This window comes from Hyperoodon ampullatus (genome assembly GCF_949752795.1).
Source record: "Hyperoodon ampullatus genome assembly, chromosome: 9".
Classification (NCBI taxonomy): Eukaryota; Metazoa; Chordata; class Mammalia; order Artiodactyla; family Ziphiidae; genus Hyperoodon; species Hyperoodon ampullatus.
The window spans coordinates 13,832,391-13,851,725 of record NC_136922.1 but is presented as its reverse complement, the minus strand read 5'-3'; the positions used below and the strand labels follow the sequence as shown (position 1 = coordinate 13,851,725).

General features: G+C 43.8%; 1 protein-coding gene across 1 annotated transcript in view; it reads right to left on the bottom strand.

The window, feature by feature from the left end:
- CDHR3 (cadherin related family member 3) overlaps nucleotides 1-18,899 on the bottom strand; it is a gene marked incomplete at both ends in the record, with an annotated part of 71,942 nt that extends 53,043 nt beyond the window's left edge. The window contains 2 exons of the mRNA XM_079710972.1: nucleotides 4,586-4,785; nucleotides 18,854-18,899. Of these exons, the coding sequence (XP_079567098.1) occupies nucleotides 4,586-4,785; nucleotides 18,854-18,899 (246 nt within the window). The remainder of the gene's footprint in view (nucleotides 1-4,585; nucleotides 4,786-18,853) is intronic.
- Nucleotides 18,900-19,335: the final 436 nt, after the last annotated feature.

Genomic DNA, 19,335 nt, shown 5'->3' with positions numbered 1-19,335 from the left:
GCCTTTCTCCTTGGGGCCTGGCTGTAACACCCTAGAAGAAGAAAATAGAACAGTCAAAAAAAGGTCTAGGGCTTCCCTGGTGGTGCAGTGGTTGAGAGTCCGCCTGCCGATGCAGGGGACGCAGGTTCGTGCCCTGGTCCGGGAAGATCCCACATGCCGCAGAGCGGCTGGGCCCGTGAGCCATGGCCGCTGAGCCTGCGCGTCCGGAGCCTGTGCTCCACAACGGGAGAGGCCACAGCAGTGAGAGGCCCGCGTACCGCAAAAAAAAAAAAAAGGTCTAAAATGTTATATCTTGGAACCAAAGGAATTAGGTTGCTGCCAACACATGGAAAAGTTGCTTTTGCTGTTGTCTTTACCAGCATTAATTAAATGTTCATGTGCAAGGCTCTGGCCAAGCCATTTTGTGGAGTATTTTATTTAATCATCGCAATAACCATAGGTTGGAAAAACTTCCCCCTTTCACACATCAGGAGACCAGAGCAGGGAGGAGAAGGAACTCCGAAGGTCACAGCTGGGAGTGGTGGAGTCTCTCTGATGGTGGGCAGTCTGGCTGCAGAGTTTTGCTAAAAGACGATACGTTTAGTCTTAGGTGTGTTAAGTTTGAGGTTGTTCTGGACAAGGCTGACCAAATGTACAAGGTCCACAGTGCTCACGACAGCAGATGGGGACAAAGCAGTGTCAAGCTCAGAGATGGGCCAACGGCAGGGGGCAGGCGCGGCCGCTGCGCAGCCTCAGAGAGCGCCTGCCCTTACAGCTCTCGTGGATGTCCGTGAGCCCCGCCTCCCTGACTCCGCGGAGCTCTCCTTCTGGGTGCTGCTCCAGGAGGGGACTCCAGAGGTGAGCCACGTGCGCTGCTGGATGAGGCTTGCACATCCCTCTTGGGAGGCAACAGTGAGGCAGCGCGGCTCGGGGCCGATGAGCACGCGTTCTCGGGGCCAGCCTGCCTGACCTCGAATCTCAAGTCTGCCACCAATTAGCTGTGTGAACTCGGGCGAGTTGCTCAACTTCTCTATGCCTCGGCTTCCCCACCTTTAACATGCAAGTAATAATAGCGTACCCCGTCATAGCATTGTTGTGAGGATTAAATGAATGCATTCACAACATGTTTAGGGGAATTCCTGGCATATGGTAAGTGCTCCATAAATGTGACTTGTCATCATCATCATCATCACCATCAGCATAATTAATCCACCTAACCCCCCACCCCTGAAGTCTCAGCAGCTCTGTCCAAAAGTAAGGCAACCTGCCTCTGGCATGACTGGAGGTCACCCACAGAAAGCCCTGCATGACTGAGTCCCAAGCCCAACAGTGACCAGACCTCTGGGCCGGAGACCCCAGAACCTTATGGCTGGGTCACCCTGCAGAGGGTCAAGGAGGAGCCAGGTTCTGCCACAGAGGTGGCATGGTTGTGTTCTGTAGGCACAGCCCCTGTGAGCAGTTTGGGTTGGAGAATAGCGACTTCTTGCAGGGGATGGTTGATAATACTGGGCAGTTTCTGGAGAGCAGCAACAAATTCTTTAGAACAGCTTCAGGACATGTGAACCTGTGGCCCATCCTAGTACCGACACGGGGTCCTGGGCAGCTGTTGGCTGTGGTGCCAGGAGGGCACCAGGACTGGGACTATACACTGGACACGTGACCTAGATCAGTGGAGAGGCTCAGAAATTCTCCATTTCTAGAGGTCAGGAACGGGATGGAATTCCTCCTTGACTGACAGCCCTGTTTGAATCACATGGAATGGGGGAAGGGCAGGTATGATAGCGGAGGATTTGGGGGCTCATGCGAGCAGGAGTAGACGTGCAGGGCAGTGTAGGGGACAGAGCCTGACCCTGGGAATGGGAAGACCTGAGTCAAGTTCTTTTTTTTTTGCGGTACGCGGGCCTCTCACTGCTGTGGCCTCTCCCATTGCGGAGCACAGGCTCCGGACGCGCAGGCTCAGCGGCCATGGCTCACGGGCCCAGCCGCTCCGCGGCATGTGGGATCCTCCCGGACCGGGGCACGAACCCGTGTCCCCTGCATCGGCAGGCGGACTCTCAACACTGCGCCACCAGGGAAGCCCTGAGTCAAGTTCTTATTTCATCCTTTCTGGCTCTGTGATCTCAGACAAATCAGTTAACCTTGCTGTCTCTTTGTGATGTTATTTCTAGAATAGGGATTTGCAATTTTAATAGTGATAATATCAGTGTTAGTAGTAACAATTAAGAGACCAGGATGTGGACGTGCTTTTATTTTTTTTTTAAACAGCCCTCATTTTTTAAATTAATGTTTATGTATGTATGTATGTATGTATGTATGTATGTATGTATTTATTTATTTGGCTGTGTCAGGTCTTAGTTGCAGCATGCGAGATCTTTCACTGTGGCGCGCAGGCTCTTCGTTGCGGCGCATGGGCATCTCTCTAGTTGTGGTGTGCAGGCTCCAGAGCGTGCAGGCTCAGTAGCTGCAGCATGTGGGCTCTCTAGTTGTGCCACAGGCTCTAGAGTGCACAGGCGCAGTAGTTGTGACGTGCGGGCTTAGTTGCCCTGTGGCATGTGGGATATTAGTTCCCCGACCAGGGATTGAACCCAAGTCCCCTGCATTGGAAGGTGGCTTCTTAACCACTGGACCACCAGGGAAGTCACTGAATGTGCTTTAGAACATCTGCAAATCTGAAATAGCTTGGTCATCCTCATCATTAAAGGCTATAGACAATAAGAGGCTGAGAATGAGGGCTCTCAAGTGGAAATAACCCAAATATCTGTCAACTGATGAACAAATAGACAAAATGTGGTGTAGCCATTCAGTGGAATATTATTCAGCCATTAAAAGGACTGAAGTACTGATCCATGCTACAACATGTGTGACTTTTGAAATTTTATGCTTAAGTGAAAAAAAGCCAGTCATTAAAAACCAAATACAATATGATTCCATTCATATGAAGGGGTCCAGAATAGGCAAATCCATTAAGACAGAAAGTAGTTTAGTGGTTCCCAGGGCCTGGGGGGATAGGAGACAGGGGAGCGACTGCTAATGGACTTGGGGTTTTGTTTTGGGGTGATGAAAACATTCTACAATTAGATTGTGGTGATGGTATGTGAATAGAGTAAAAACCACTGACTTGTGTACTTTAGATGGGTGAATTATATGCTATGTGTATTATATCTCAATAGAGCTGTTTCAAAAAGTAGTGAGAGCTCTAAAGCCAGACTACCTGCCTTCCAGTTTCAGCACAGCAGTAGCTGTACAGCCCAGTGCAAGTTATCTCACCTGTCTGTTACATTTTGCATCATTTCCCCCATCTGTACAAAGGGGATAATCATACAAATAACATCACTGGCTTGTTGTGAATATCACAAGAGTAAACATGTCAAGCACTTTCCACAGTGTCCGTGTATACTACATGCTCTGTAAGTGTAAGCAACTGGCAAGGCTTGGAGGCACAGATAAGCAACAGCTGTTAAAGATGAACCAGATGTCAAGGGAGCAGGTAGATAGGCAGGGAAGTCACAGAAGCAGTCTGTGGGCCCTGGGAATGTACACTGGATGGTGAGGTGAAGTCTTCCTGAATGTGTGCTCCTTGCATACCAGAGGGCCCACCCCTGGGGTGCAGAGAATACCAGATTCTGGGCTCTTGCCTTCAAGTCCTGGGCTCCACAGGTCTGCTCTGGGGCCCAGATATGCACACTTTCTGAAAGCTCCCCTGGTGGCTCTAATCATCAGCTGGGTTTAAGACCACCTTATGTATCTCAGAGAGACAACCGAGCCTAGACCAAGCAGGCCCACTGGGTCCCACCAGAAACCCAGAGCAATGGCAGGTGGGAGCAGGGGCAAAGCTGATGATGACTGTGGGAGGTCCCTACGCCCACTGAGGAATGAGGTAGGCCTGGGGGATAATGCAGTACAAGCGGGTCCAGACACCTAGACCCTAAAGACATCCTTAGAAGGCCTTTGAGGTTACCAGTAGACATGCAATCAGCAGGTTTGTCCTGCCTAAGGAGAAGTGAAAACTTTGGAAAAGACCCAAATGACAAACTAGAAAACAGAGCAGCAGTGGCGTGGCTCTTGAATGTGAATGATTGGGTCTGAATTGTCCAACAGGAAACGTTCACATAGTATGGCTAGACATCCAGACTTATATTTTTATTAAGGGTGCCTTCTTCCATATGAAATGTCTCCTCATAAATTTCCTTCTGAAAAATTACAGAATCATAGAAAAGAAGAATCACCAGGTACAAATTCCTCAGGGCCTCGTTTTTAAGGAGATCACCACACAGACTGTCAAACCCAAAGAATTCAGTTACTGTCAGCACCTCTAACACCTGTTATCGTGTGAGGGTGGTTGGCAATAAGAAACAAACCTTTTATTTGTAACAAGTTGAACATATTGTTCATTTGGACTGAATTAAATGGAGAAAAAGTCCAAAGCTATAGGGGCATCTAGCACAGAGGGCTGTAGAATGCCCCAAATGGAATGCCCGGATCTTACAAGAGGGGAGATTAAACCAGGGAAATAGGAGGAAATGATCACTGATCCAGAATCCCATCCACCCCATCTTCAGGACCCCTCTTTGTGAGCAGCTCCTATTGGGAGTAAGATGGTGCTTACCTCAAAGTCAGTGTCTGACAGCCAGTTCACCCTGAAGGCCTCAGTGAGGGGACTTGAGTTGATTAGGGGAAACCCTGGGATCACAGGTGACAGTGATGCTGATAATCTCACAGAAAACTTGTGCACTGAAGTCTCAGGTGGAGAATTCTCTGCCACGTTGCTTGTAGCAGGTAAGTGGATTAGGTGTAGTGCATGTCCCACTGTGGATTTAAAAAGGATGTAAATGACATGAGCACAAAGCCTTGTGCTGGAAACAAGGACTTAGCAGCTTGGTCTGTGGCTTCAACTCGTAGCTCAGGGCAACACTGGAACCCGGTCACTCCCCAAGAATGAAGACTCTTGCCAAGAGCTGGAAACAGGAATGTGAGATATCTCAAAGCCAAGAAAACAACCACCAGCAAACAACCATGAAATCTGCTTCTGTCATTCTGGAAATAACGCTGCTGTCTTTCTTTTGTCTCTCTACTTCCTTTCTGGTTTCTCCCAGCCTTTGTGAAGAGCCAGGGAGAGGGAAATGTGATACCTTAGAAGACAGACACCCCTTGGAGGACCCAGTCTGGCCATGGCATCCTCTGTCTTACAAGGTCCAGGGAGTCTCTAAGAATTTATTTTCCTTTTCCGTGTCAGTGTTTGATTCAGAGGCCATTGAGAATGGAGTGTGCATGACTGGAGAGCTCCAAAATCATGCCAGCTCTCCCCACATCCCTAAGGAATCTCACGGACAATGACTTGTTATTACTGGATGCTGTGGGCATCATGGAGAGGGTCGATCAGTACATCATGCTCGATAGAGTGACTCCCATTTCACAGAGAAGGTAGTGAGAGACTCAGGGCAGGCCCGTGAATTCCCTTGGGCTGCATTACAAACAGGGAATGTTATGATGTCAGAGAAAATGTGTTTCTTCCAGGAAAGCCTCAGGACAGTCTAAGGTCTCCTTGACACTCTGCAGGAGTTTGCCAGCACAGAGGAGAGCAGTGGGTCATATTCTTTATGCTTCCATAATGATGGTTCCTGTAGGGGTTGAATAGTGCCCCCCCCAAGTTCACGGCCACCCAGAACCTCAGAATGTAGCTTATCTGCAAATAGAGTCTTTGTAAATGTAATTAGTTAAGAGGAGGTCGTGCTGGATTAGAGTGGGCCCCAAATGTACTGAGTGGTGTCTTTATAAGAACAGGATAGGACACAGAGACACACACAGAAGGAAGAAGCCCATGTTAGGAAAGAGGCACAAACTGAAGTGATGTAGCTACAAGCCAAGGCATGGCAAGCAACCCCCAGAAACCAGGAGGTAGGCCTGGAGCAGATTCTCCCTCAGAATCTCTGGAAGGAACCAATCCTGTTGACACCTTGATTTCAGACTTCTGGGCTCCTTAACTGTGAGAGAATAAATTTCTGCTGCTTTAAGCTGTTCAGTTTATGGTAATTTGTTACGGCATCCCTAGGAAATTAATACAGTGACCACTTAACCAATGGTCCAAATAAATGCATCATGTAAAATACTTTCTCTCATTTACTCCTCAGAATAATCCTCTCAGATAAATATTAGTGTCATCATTTAACAGATGAGGAAACCAAGCTGAAGGACACATGGTGAATAATAAGTAACGAAGCCAAAATTTACAGTGAGGTCTTGCTTCTCAGCCAGCTTCCAACCTTGGCCACCGTTAGCCACTGGGGACAAAAATTCCTGGAATGGGAGGAGGTGGGGGGGACAGTGGAAAGATCTGAAAGGTGCAAAATTTCTAGAAACAAACAAGCCATGGGAAAATGTTGGCTTTTATAAGAGAAGGTTTTTGTTTCAAATTTGGGGGAGGGGATGCAGAGAGGTAGATAGAAATGCAGGAGAAAATGAAATATAAACACATTCACCGATACACGCTTTCCTAAATCTAAAATCATCTGATTTCGTTTAGAGACTAAAATGCATTATGCATAAGTTATTTTTTGCTGGCGGCATTACCCGGTTTTATGGACAAGGACTGTGCAAGGACTCAGAAATATCAAAACAGCTGAGGTTTAGGGTGATGTGAATACAAATGGATTTTTTTAATCCATTAAAATTGACTTTAATATTAGAGCATTCTTGTGATTAAAAAACCAGCAGCAAAATAGTATGCCTGGAGTATTTAGAGGCAAAAAGTTCCCCAAAATAGTTTTTCAAAATGAGAAAAATAATCAACTGCTGTGGTGGGTTGGGTTTTGTGGGTATAATTCCCTCAAGCCCTCTTTTCCTACCACTGGAATCTCCACCCCACTCCCCCAAGCTGTTCACAAGAGCGTTCCCTCCCAGCTCAGCGGGGCAAGATGGTCATGAGCAAAATGAAAGGTTGGCAATTTGTCTCCAAGGACCCCACCCCCGTCCTGATCTTGCCCCCTCCCACTCACCCCAGTGATTCGTGCCCCTCCAGCCAACGAGGAAGGAGGCCTCTGAGCATGTTTAAGCAAAGATGTAACTCACTACATTTTTCTCAAGAATAGCCTGGGGTAAGGTAGTGCCCAGCCCAAAGGAACAGACTGAAACTAGTAACCACTCACCTTCACTGGGCACCTACTCACTGGGCATCATGCTAGGTGTGCCTGATTTCATCCACTCTAACTGTGGTCCCTGGATGTAGGTATTGCTGACACCATTTCACACACCTGAGACTACACACCCAGTAAGTGGCCATGGTGGGGCTCTGGCTCATGCATCTGGGTCTGTAGATAACAGACTGCATGTCCCCCACTACGGACAGTCTGTTGCTCCATGCTCATCAGGTGACCCTGCACATGGGATGCATCATGGTTATTCTATGACCTGGTAGCAGCATAGCAAGATGGTGCTGGGAGCTGGTAAGAGATTGGACCCGTGACCAAGATGTTAGATTTGGGTGATGTGATCTGTAAGAGGCCATTTGGGGGAACAGCATAAGGCATGGTGCTGGAGTATTAGCTTGATATGGGCTCGGCTATGAGAGGCTTGCTAAGCCCTACTCAGGGCTCCCCACAGCCTCACCTTGAACAGATAGATTACCACAGCCACCAACCTTGCTGCATGTCCTGTGGCAAACTGGAGAGGTCGTGCTCCCCAAATATCTCCAGCCGAAGCTCCTAGTTTGCTTTGTGGGGAGTGTATCCATTGATCTTGTTGCGTTAATTATAACTTGGATAAGCCCTAGGTTTGAGAGGCTAATTCTATGGAAGAACCAACCTTCCAATCCAAGTCTTTGACTCCAAGGACAGGACTCCTTTGCATGGCTCCGTGCTGCCTCCTTACACTTATAGAGCTTGTTGTGCTCTTCCCTGAGTGGTCCTATTTCACATAGCAGTGAGGGAAATATTTCAGAGGGAAAAGTGGATCTATCCAGTGGCCCTTAAGCACTTTGTGTTGAGAACTACCTATTCCATGTATGGATAAAACCAGGCTGTGTCTTTGAATATGCCCTTTCTGCTGACATTCTTGCCAGAGCTGTTCTACTCTTCATCTGGAGGCCTCTCTTCCCAGGAAAAAGTTATGTATGCCAGGGTCATGTAACTGAACCCTAAAAACTTTGAGGCAGACACTCCAGGGACACTGATAAGAAAGGTGGCCAAGCTTGGATATCCCAGCTCTTAGTCCAACACCCACTTTCTCCAGCTTCCCTGCTATTAAAAGCAGTAGTAGCAGTATTAAAGCAATAGTAATAATAATAATTAGTGGCTAGGGTCCACACCCTAAAAATAGAGCAATTAATAAGATATAAATTTCACCAAATATTCAATTCATTCATTCTACAGATAAGTTTAAGGGATGTCACCAGAAAGACAAGGTCCAACCTGATCCACCAGAACATGGATAGCAGTCCCCTCCACCAGGAAGCATACACAACCCACTGAACCAACCTTACCCACTGGGGGCATTCACCAAAAAAAAATGGGAACTATGAACTTACAGCCTGCGAAAAGGAGACTCCAAACACAGTAAGTTAACTAAAATGAGAAGACAGAAAAATACACAGCAGATGAAGGAGCAAGGTAAAAACCCACCAGACCAAACAAACGAAGAGGAAATAGGCAGTCTACCTGAAAAAGAATTCAGAATAATGATAGTAAAGATGATCCCAAATCTTGGAAATAGAATGGAGAAAATAAAAGAAACTTTTAACAAGGACCTAGAAGAACAAACAAACAAGGATGAACAACACAATAAATGAAATTAAAAATTCTCTAGAAGGAATCAATAGCAGAATAACTGAGGCAGAAAAATGGATAAGTGACCTGGAAGATAAAATAGTGACAGTAGGGCTTCCCTGGTGGCGCAGTGGTTGAGAGTCCGCCTGCCGATGCTGGGGACACGAGTTCGTGCCCTGGTCTGGGAAGATCCCACATGCTGCGGAGCGGCTAGGCCTGTGAGCCATGGCCGCTGAGCCTGTGCATCCGGAGCCTGTGCTCCACAACGGGAGAGGCCACAACAGTCAGAGGCCCGTGTACCACAAAAAAAAAAAAAAAAAAAAAGTGACAATAACTACTGCAGAGCAGAATAAAGAAAAAAGAATGAAAAGAATTGAGGACAGTCTCAGAGACCTCTGGGACAACATTAATCACACCAACATTTGAATTATAGGGGTCCCAGAAGAAAGAAGAGAAAAAAAAAGGGACTGAGAAAATATTTGAAAAGATTATAGTTGAAAACTTCCCTAATTTGGGAAAGGAAATAGCCACCCAAGTCCAGGAAGTGCAGGGAGTCTCATACATGATAAATCCAAGGAGAAACACGCCAAGACACATATTAATCAAACTATCAAAAATTAAATATAAAGAAAAAATATTAAAAGCAGCAAAGGAAAAGCAACAAATAACATACAAGGGAATCCCCATAAAGTTAACAGCTGATCTTTCAGCAGAAACTCGGCAAACCAGAAGGGAGTGGCAGGACACATTTAAAGTGATGAAATGGAAAAACCTACAACCAAGATTACTGTATCTGGCAAGGATCTCATTCAGATTTGATGGAGAAATAAAACCTTTACAGACAAACAAAAGCCAAGAAAATTCAGCACCACCAAACCAGCTTTATAACAAATGCTAAAGGAACTTCTCTAGGCAGGAAACACAAGAGAAGGAAAAGACCTACAATAACAAACCCAAAACAATTAAGAAAATGGGAATAGGAACATACATATCGATAATTATCTTAAATGTAAATGGATTAAATGCTCCAACCAAAAGACATAGCCTGGCTGAATGGATACAAAAACAAGACCCGTATATATGCTGTCTACAAGAGACCCACTGCAGACCTAGGGACACATACAGACTGAAAGTGAGGGTATGGAATAAGATATTCCATGCAAATGGAAATCAAAAGAAAGCTGGAGTAGCAATTCTCATATCAGACAAAATAGACTTTAAAATAACACTATTACGAGAGACAAAGAAGGACATTACATAATGATCAAGGGATCAATCCAAGAAGAAGATATAACCATTGTAAATATTCATGCACCCAACATAGGAGCACCTCAATAATAAGGCAAATGCTAACAGCCATAAAAGGGGAAGTCGACAGTAATACAATCATAGTAGGGGACTTTAACACCCCACTTTCACCAATGGACAGATCATCCAAAATGAAAATAAATAAGGAAACACACGCTTTAAATGATACATTAAACAACATGGACTTAATTGACATTTATCGGACATTCCATCCACAAACAAGAGAATACACTTTCTTCTCAAGTGCTCATGGAACATTCTCCAGGATAGATCATATCTTGGGTCACAAATCAAGCCTTGGTAAATGTAAGAAAATTGAAATCATATCAAGTATCTTTTCCAACCACAATGCTATAAGACTAGTTATCAATTACAGGAAAAAATCTGTAAAAGAATACAAACACATGGAGGCTAAATAATACACTACTAAATAACCAATATCACTGAAGAAATCAAAGAGGAAATCAAAAAATACCTAGAAACAAATGACAATGAAAACATGACAACCCAAAACCTATGGGATGCAGCAAAAGCAGTTCTAAGAGAGAAGTTTATAGCAATGCAATCCTACCTCAAGAAACAAGAAATATCTCAAATAAACAACCTAACCTTACACCTAAAGCAATTAGAGAAAGAAGAACAAAAAAACCCCCAAAGTTAGCAGAAGGAAAGAAATCATAGAGATCAGATCAGAAATAAATGAAAAAGAAATGAAGGAAGCAATAACAAAGATCAATAAAACTCAAAGCTGGTTCTTTGAGAAGATAAGCAAAATGATAAACCATTAGCCAGACTCATCAAGAAAAAAAGGGAGAAGACTCAAATCAATAGAATTAGAAATGAAAAAGGAGAAGTAACAACTGACACTGCAGAAATACAAAGGATCATGAGAGATTACTACAAGCAACTCTATGCCAATAAAATGGACAACCTGGAAGAAATGGACAAATTCTTAGAAAGCTACAACCTTCCAAGACTGAAACAGGAAGAAACAGAAAATGTAAACAGACCAATCACAGCACTGAAATTGAAACTGTGATTAAAAATCTTTCAACAAACAAAAGCCCACGACCAGATGGCTTCACAGGCAAGATCTATCAAACATTTAGGAAAGAACTAACACCTATCCTTCTCAAACTCTTACAAATTATAGCAGAGAAAGGAACACTCCCAAGCTCATTCTATGAGGCCGCCATCACCCTGATACCAAAACCAGACAAAGATATCACAAAAAAAGAAAACTACAGGCCAATATCACTGATGAACATAGATGCAAAAATCCTCAACAAAATACTAGCAAACAGAATCCAACAGCACATTAAAAGGATCATACACCATGATCAAGTGGGGTTTATCCCAGGAATGCAAGGATTCTTCAATATCCGCAAATCAATCAATGTGATACACCATATTAACAAATTGAAGGAGAAAAACCATATGATTATCTCAATAGATGCAAAAAAAGCTTCTGACAAAATTCAACACCCATTTATGATAAAAGCCCTCCAGAAAGTAGGCATAGAGGGAACTTACCTCAACATAATAAAGGCCACATATGACAAACCCACATCAAACATCATTCTCAATGGTGAAAAACCGAAACCATTTCCACTAAGATCAGGAACAAGACAAGGTTGCCCACTCTCACCACTGTTATTCAACATAGTTTTGGAAGTTTTAGCCACAGCAATCAGAGAAGAAAAAGAAATAAAAGGAATCCAAATCGGAAAAGAAGAAGTAAAAGTGTCACTGTTTGCAGATGACATGATACTATACATAGAGAACCCTAAAGTTGCTACCAGGAAACTACTAGAGCTGATCAATGAATTTGGTAAAGTAGCAGGATACAAAACTAATGCACAGAAGTCTCTTGCATTCCTGTACACTAATGATGAAAAAATCTGAAAGAGAAATTAAGGAAACACTCCCATTTACCATTGCAACAAAAAGAATCAAATACCTAGGGATGAACCTACCTAAGGAGAAAACTATAAGACACTGATGAAAGAAATTAAATACGCTACAAACAGAGGGAGAGATATACCATGTTCTTGGATTGGAAGAATCAACATTGTGAAAATGACTATACTACCCAAAGCAATCTACAGATTCAATGCAATCCGTATCAAACTACCAATGGCATTTTTCACAGACCTAGAGCAAAAAATTTCACAATTTGTATGGAAACACAGAAGACCCCAAATAGCCAAAGCAATCTTGAGAAAGAAAAACACAGATAGAGGAATCAGGCTCCCGGACTTCAGACTATACTACAAAGCTACAATAATCAAGACAGTATGGTACTGGCACAAAAACAGAAATATAGATCTATGGAACAGGATAGAAAGCCCAGAGATAAGCCCCACGCACATGTGGTCACCTTATCTTTGATAAAGGAGGCAAGAATATACACTGGAGAAAAGACAGCCTCTTCAATAAGTGGTGCTGGGAAAACTGGACAGCTACATGTAAAAGAATAAAATTAGAACACTCCGTAACACCATACACAAAAATAAACTCAAAATGGATTGAGAACCTAAAGGTAAGGCCAGACACTATCAAACTCTTAGAGGAAAACATAGGCAGAACACTCTGTGACATAAATCACAGCAAGATCCTTTTTGACCCACCTCCTAGAGAAATGGAAACAAAAACAAAAATAAACAAATGGGACCTAATGAAACATAAAAGCTTTTGCACAGCAAAGGAAACCATAAACAAGATGAAAAGACAACCCTCAGAATGGGAGAAAATATTTGTAAATGAAACAACTGAGAAAGGATTAATCTCCAAAATATACAAGCAACTCAGGCAGCTCAGTACCAAAAAAACAAACAACCCAATCCAGAAATGGGTAGAAGACCTAAATAGACATTTCTCCAAAGAAGATATACAGATTGACAACAAACACATGAAAGAATGCTCAACATCCCTAATCATTAGAGTAATACAAATCAAAACTGCAATGAGGTATCATCACACACCGGTCAGAATGGGCATCATCAAAAAATCTACAAACAATAAATTCTGGAGAGGGTGTGGTGAAAAGGGAACCCTCTTGTCCTGTTGGTGGGAATGTAAATTGATACAGCCACTATGGAGAACAGTATGGAGGTTCCTTAAAAAACTAAAAATAGGACTACCATATGACCCAGCATTCCCACTACTGGGCATATATCCTGAGAAAACCGTAAGTCAAAAAGGGTCATGTACCACAATGTTCATTGCAGCTCTATTTACAATAGCCAGGACATAGAAGCAACCTAAGTGTCCATCAACAGATGAATGGATAAAGAAGATGTGGCACATATATACAATGGACTATTACTCAGCCATAAAAAGAAATGAAATTGAGTTATTTGTAGTGAGGTGGATGGACCTAGAGTCTGTCATACAAAGTGAAGTAAGTCAGAAAGAGAAAAACAAATACCGTATGCTAACACATATATTTGGAATCTAAAAGAAAAAAAAATGTTCTGAAGAACCTAGGGGCAAGACAGGAATAAAGATGCAGACATAAAGAATGGACTTGAGGACATGGGGAGGGGGAAGTGTAAGCTGGGACGAAGTGAGAGAGTGGCATGGACATATATACACTACCAAATGTAAAATAGATAGCTAGTGGGAAGCAGCCTCATAGCACAGGGAGATCAGCTCAGTGCTCTGTGTCCACCTAGAGGGGAGGGATAAAGGAGGGTTAGAGGGAGACGCAAGAGGGAGGAGATATGGGGATATATGTATATGTAGAGCTGATTCACTTTGTTGTACAGCAGAAACTAACACCACTGTAAAGCAGTTATACTCCAGTAAAGACATTAAACTTTATTTTCTCTTCTTTTTTTTTTTTTAAGGTATGTGTCCAAAGGCACCCACTTAATCGGTGTCAGAGGGAAGGTTGGGAGCCAGGGCCCACTCTCCCTAAGACATCATGCACTTTCCTTTCAAGACTGGTGTTCCAAACTTTCTCTGGTGGTCTGAGTGCTTGAGAGCAAGAAAGAGGCTTTAATGGAATTTGACTTACACATGCATCTTAATTAAGAAGCAAATTATAATTGCTTGACGGGTACACTTTGAAAAAGAAAAAGCAGAAAAAAGGTTTATTATCAGTCACTGAGCCCACTGAAACATCTAGCTTGTGGTTGAGAGCTGGCTGGATGATGGGCTCGCTTGTTTCCAAATGAGCAAACCCACTGCCTTGCCAGAAAGGAGCCAAGGAGGCCCCCTCCCTGGAGCACGTGTGGGGATAATGAAGGCCTCTGCAGCCTTGGTTCCAGGGGAGGAAGCTGACCATCTGGGTCTCTGACACCAAAGTTGATGCCGTGGTCCAGGAAGTGTGGTGCAATGCCATCTTCTCCCTCCGGGAATGCAGCAGCTCTTACTTACAGCTCTGCTTTCAGTACACAGGGCAGGTCTCACCTGAGGTGATAAATACCTCTTCATTCTCTCTATTAACCAGTCCAAATGGTAGTGAAAGAAGTCAGAGGAGTGTTGTGAAAAGAGAAAGGGATTTGGAATCAGAGCTGATTTGTGCCTTGCTGCTACTTGACTGTGTGACCTTAGGCTGATCTCTTAACTTCTGTTGGGCCCTCTGTCAACTCTAATCTCTCAGGGGTGTGTTGCTACACTGACAGTAGCCATTAAACACTTCTAATTGTTCAATTGTTCAAGAAGACGCACAGGACCCAAATGAGAATGCTTCCACATCTACAGCTGATTACAGAAAAAGGATACGGTATAGCAACAACATTAAAGTAAGGATGTGCATCCCAGCTGAACACTGCCTCATAGCAAGAGGACGGGAGAGGCCCAGTGCCAGCTCCTGATGTCCTCTTGTCCCTAAGGGCCAGAACAAGTGCACTTGCTCAGATCAGGAACCACCAACATAGTCACTGATACCCTGGAAACAGTGAGCCCAAGTTAGAGTCTCTGCTGGAACTGTTTCTATTTTGATGCTCATGTAGGTACCATCCTGTTACATAACCAGCGCCAAGAGCAGAGCCCTCTGAGGAGCTCGCCAAGGCCAGGTGCCAATCATCAGTCTCACCGTCATCAATAACAATGCTTCCAGGCCACTGCAAACTGTCCCCAAACTCCCGGAACCCGTGGTTACAAAGCAGTGCTATTAATCAGCAGGCTTCCTGCCTTGAACGGGAGTCAGCTCTGTGCAGGAACTTTACCAAAGCCACTCAGACTAACTGCAGCCCTACTGGAATTCACTGTCACAGGTACTGTGTAAGAAAATGCATACACTCAACATACTAGAAAACATTATACAGTGTTGTTGTTTCACTATATGCAGCGTCTTCCTATGCTATGTCTTTCATTTCCACAGTGTATGCCTTCCTGGATGGGATGCTCACCCACCCACTTTGGGGGGCTGATTCTTTACCCCGCAAAGGCTAATAGAAGGGAGCCCTTAGTAGGACACAGAAGAAAGGATGGTGAGTCTTGTAATGATTCTGTGAAATCTGCACTTACACCTACAGTGTAAATGGCACTAGGTCATCATTAGCGAGAGAGTGGGTTGTTCGTCTGGCCACATCACTCTGGTGCTGGCCTGAGGGGGGCTGGCTTCTCGCAAACCTCCTGCAGCTCCTTGGAGGTGGAAAAGCAGGCAGATTCCAGGAAGTGAGTGCTTCAGCTGGAGGTGAGGGGGAGACAACCGGTTGCCATGGAAAAGGAAGAGGGAGGGAGGACTGAGAGGAGGGATGGCCTTTTGCTTCTCTGAGGTTGTCTGAATAGGAACGTGACATGAGAGAAAAAGTAGAAACTTTTTGTAATGTTCTTTGGATCCCATACAAAGGATTAATCACCCACAGAAAGACTTTCTGGAAATGGACTGTACCTTCCTGCCTTTTCAAATTAATAAGAGCATTCAGGAGGGGTTGCACCTGCTTCCTCAAGCAGCAAAATACACTGAGCCTGGGGCCTTTTTTGATTCCTGACACCACCTAGCAGGGGTCCAGGCCCAGATGACAGACTTGGGGATTGTCCTAGAGAGACCAAGATGGCCTCACACCTGGTGCTCCGTGGACAAAACTCAGGTCAATGGGCCTGGTAACTTTTTCATGTTCCTGCGGGTCTTCTAGCTACCAAGGAGCCCTTCGTCCATTAAACACACTGGTACTTTTCATTTCCCTGAGACTCAGACAAAAGCTAGTTCCCTGGAGACTTTCTCAAAGTGGAGACAACTTCAGTGTGCAGTGGATTTAAATACACCAAGGGGCCTTTGCTAAGTCCTCTATCTCCCAGGAATGACACATGGTCCTTTGGTACGGATGGAGCCAGAGATTGTTTCATCTCAACTCTTTCCCCTGCTACAGTTGGGAGTCTTGTGTAGTTTATGTTCTTTTAGGGCCTTCCTTTCTAAGTTGTCACTGGAATGGGACACTTTAGCATCCCAAAGAGAAAATGTTTTCTTTCCCTCATCTTAATAGGAGGTGAAAAAGACAGAAGCCAATCTCAATGCCAATATTAAGCAGGCAGATGATCTAAATTTCTGCATTTAGGGGATATCAGTAAATCTGGGGGGAAAAACAGGTCCCCAAAGGGATAATGATCAACAAAAACAACATTTATTAGCTTCCCTATGTGTGTTGGCACTCAGGGACCACAGAGCAAGAAGAAACGTGAAACCTCTTATTGTAGGGCTGACGTTCCACTTGAGGAGACAGGGCAGACACATAACGGATGAATTATAGTAGAACCCCTGCTACCTTTCACTGAGCACTTACTCTGTGTTAGGCTCTGTACTAAACCCTTAAAACGCAGTCCATGTGCAGACGGAAGGAGCTCCAGGGTGCGGCAGGAGAGTGTGCACCAAGATCTAGGGCAATCTGGGAAGGCTCCATGGAGGAGTTGGGCCTGACTGGGCCTTGGAGGGTGCATAGGAGTTAGACCAAATGCGAGGAAAAAGGATACTGGAGAATGTTACTTTGTTTGAGATTATTTTGGTGATGCGTGTTTCCAATTCCCCAATCCTCTGTGACCCTGATGTTTTTGAGATCAAGGGTAAGGATCAGGTTCTCAGACTCACCTAAGAAGGTGAGAGAGAAACAGTCTGCATCACAGCAGAACCTTCCAAAAAATAGGATTTGACCTGTGGAAGCCAAAGTACAGTACAGTGCATGGTCTTTTGGAGAGGGAGGGATTGGAACGTGGTTTTTATAAAGAATCTCAAGTATTTCTTGCAAACTTTTGTGATCTGTTCCTTTCACACATCTGATGAGAAGGTTCCAAATGATAACGTTTCAGTATAAGATGCTGGGTTCTTCCTAACCTCTCTCTTCCCCCAGTGACAATAAATGTCACCTCTTAACTCAAATGATTATGATCCTAAAAGCCTATATTTCTGGGAAAATCTCCAATGTTTACTTCAAGTGAGAGTCTGAGAAGCTCAAGGCCCAGCTTCACACTCACAGTTCCTCCTACCCTCTAAAAGCCCAAGGTTAAAGACAGTTCAATATTATTAGGAAACCGTGATTTATTTATGTTATTAACAGATCAAAGAGGAAAATCAAGTGGTCCTTTCTATAGGTCCTGAAAAAACATCTGATTTAAAAATCCATTTTGATTTACAAGCAAATAGCCTAAATAAGAATAAAAGCTATCTCCTTAACACATAAAACATACCCAAAGCTATTTCATACCAAAAGCTAACATCATGCTTCATGGAGAACAAGACAAGAGTATACACTCATCATTATTGAACAACAATCTGAAGATACAGGCCCAGTAGTTGGATAAGAGAAAGAAATAAGAGATTGAAAAAAAAAACAAGCGAGGAAAAGAACAAATATTTATCATCTTCAAACCTGGCAAATGCATGAGAATCAACTGAAACATCATTACAAATAATAAGATAATTCATTAAAAAAACCTCCATACATTATATAACAATCAATTGAAAGATAAGAGGGAAGAGAAAATTCCATTTACAACTGCTAAAAAGAAAAAGAACTAGAAATAAACAATCAGAATGTGCAAGATCTATATGAAAGAAAAAATCTCAAAATACTCCTGAGAAAACAAATGAAGACTTGAACAAGTTTCTAGAGCCCTGTTCTTGGATGGGAAGACTCAACGTCGTACATAATAATCACTAACATTTACTAAGCATTTACTAGGTACCAGACACTCCTCTAAGCATTTTTACTATATAACTCATCAAAGATGTAAATTATCCCTAAATTAATCTGCAAATTTAACATGATTGAATTCCATACATAATGCATATACTACCTATTCAAAAATAAGATTTAATTTTAAAAGCTCAATTTAAGTAATCCAAGCTGACAACGCTGAAAAATCATCCAAGATTCTTGAAGCTCTTGAGTTAGGAAGAGGGAGTGCCAGAAGCACGAGGTGAATCTTTGGCTTCTATCAGAAATTTTCTTTGCTCAAGACTGAGACACTAGCCCCTCAGTACCTCGGTTTTCCCATAGGGTGATTTGCAACCTCCGTTTGCCCCAAGAAGGCTCCAGAGTAAGGCCAGAATCTCCACAAAGACTGGTTGACATACATAAAAAGCCCTACTAGGAAAATTCTTTTCCCAATTTTAGGTCTTGAAAGGACCACACAGGCCAGTTAGCACAAGAGGGGAAGTGAAGTCTGTATGAACATTGATTAGATGGTAGCTTTTTGGGTACCCTCTTCTCCAGATACGCCATCCCAGCCTCTCAGGGCTCCCTGATGCTGTGAAGCCCACACTTGAACAAAGCCTCCCAGAGGCAATTTCCTCTTTGGGGACTTTATCACACAATGATATCAAGCAAACTGAATGGGCCAAGGTGGCAAAACGCAGTTCCTACCTGACAGGGCGCCCAGGTGAAGCAGGAAGAGGATGGCCTCCTGCATCTTTAGTTCACTTCTGTGCACCCTTCCAACGTGTTATCCAGGACCTGAAACCCGCCTTACACCCAGAGTCTATTCCAGGTGCCACTCACCTTCCCCTCCTGGTTTTGTTACCATGTGAGAAATCAAACAGAGGCTTTAGTGTCACCAAGGGAGACTCCAAACACCACAGGACTGTTTGTTCTTTGATTCTCCCCTTCTGTGACCGCATGGTACCAAGAGGCCAGCCAACCAGCCCTGGTTAGCTAGAGTCCATCTTAAAAGTCCACACCCACCATGCATCTGCACAGAGAACCCCAGAAGAAAAGTCAAAAGAGCAAAGAAAGAGTGGATGGTAAAAGCTGGACATAAACAGAGTCATCCATGATGGGCTCCCATCATGTCACCAGGCATGTTGTCATTCTCGGAAACAGGGGTAGGCAAGTAGGAATTTTTCTGC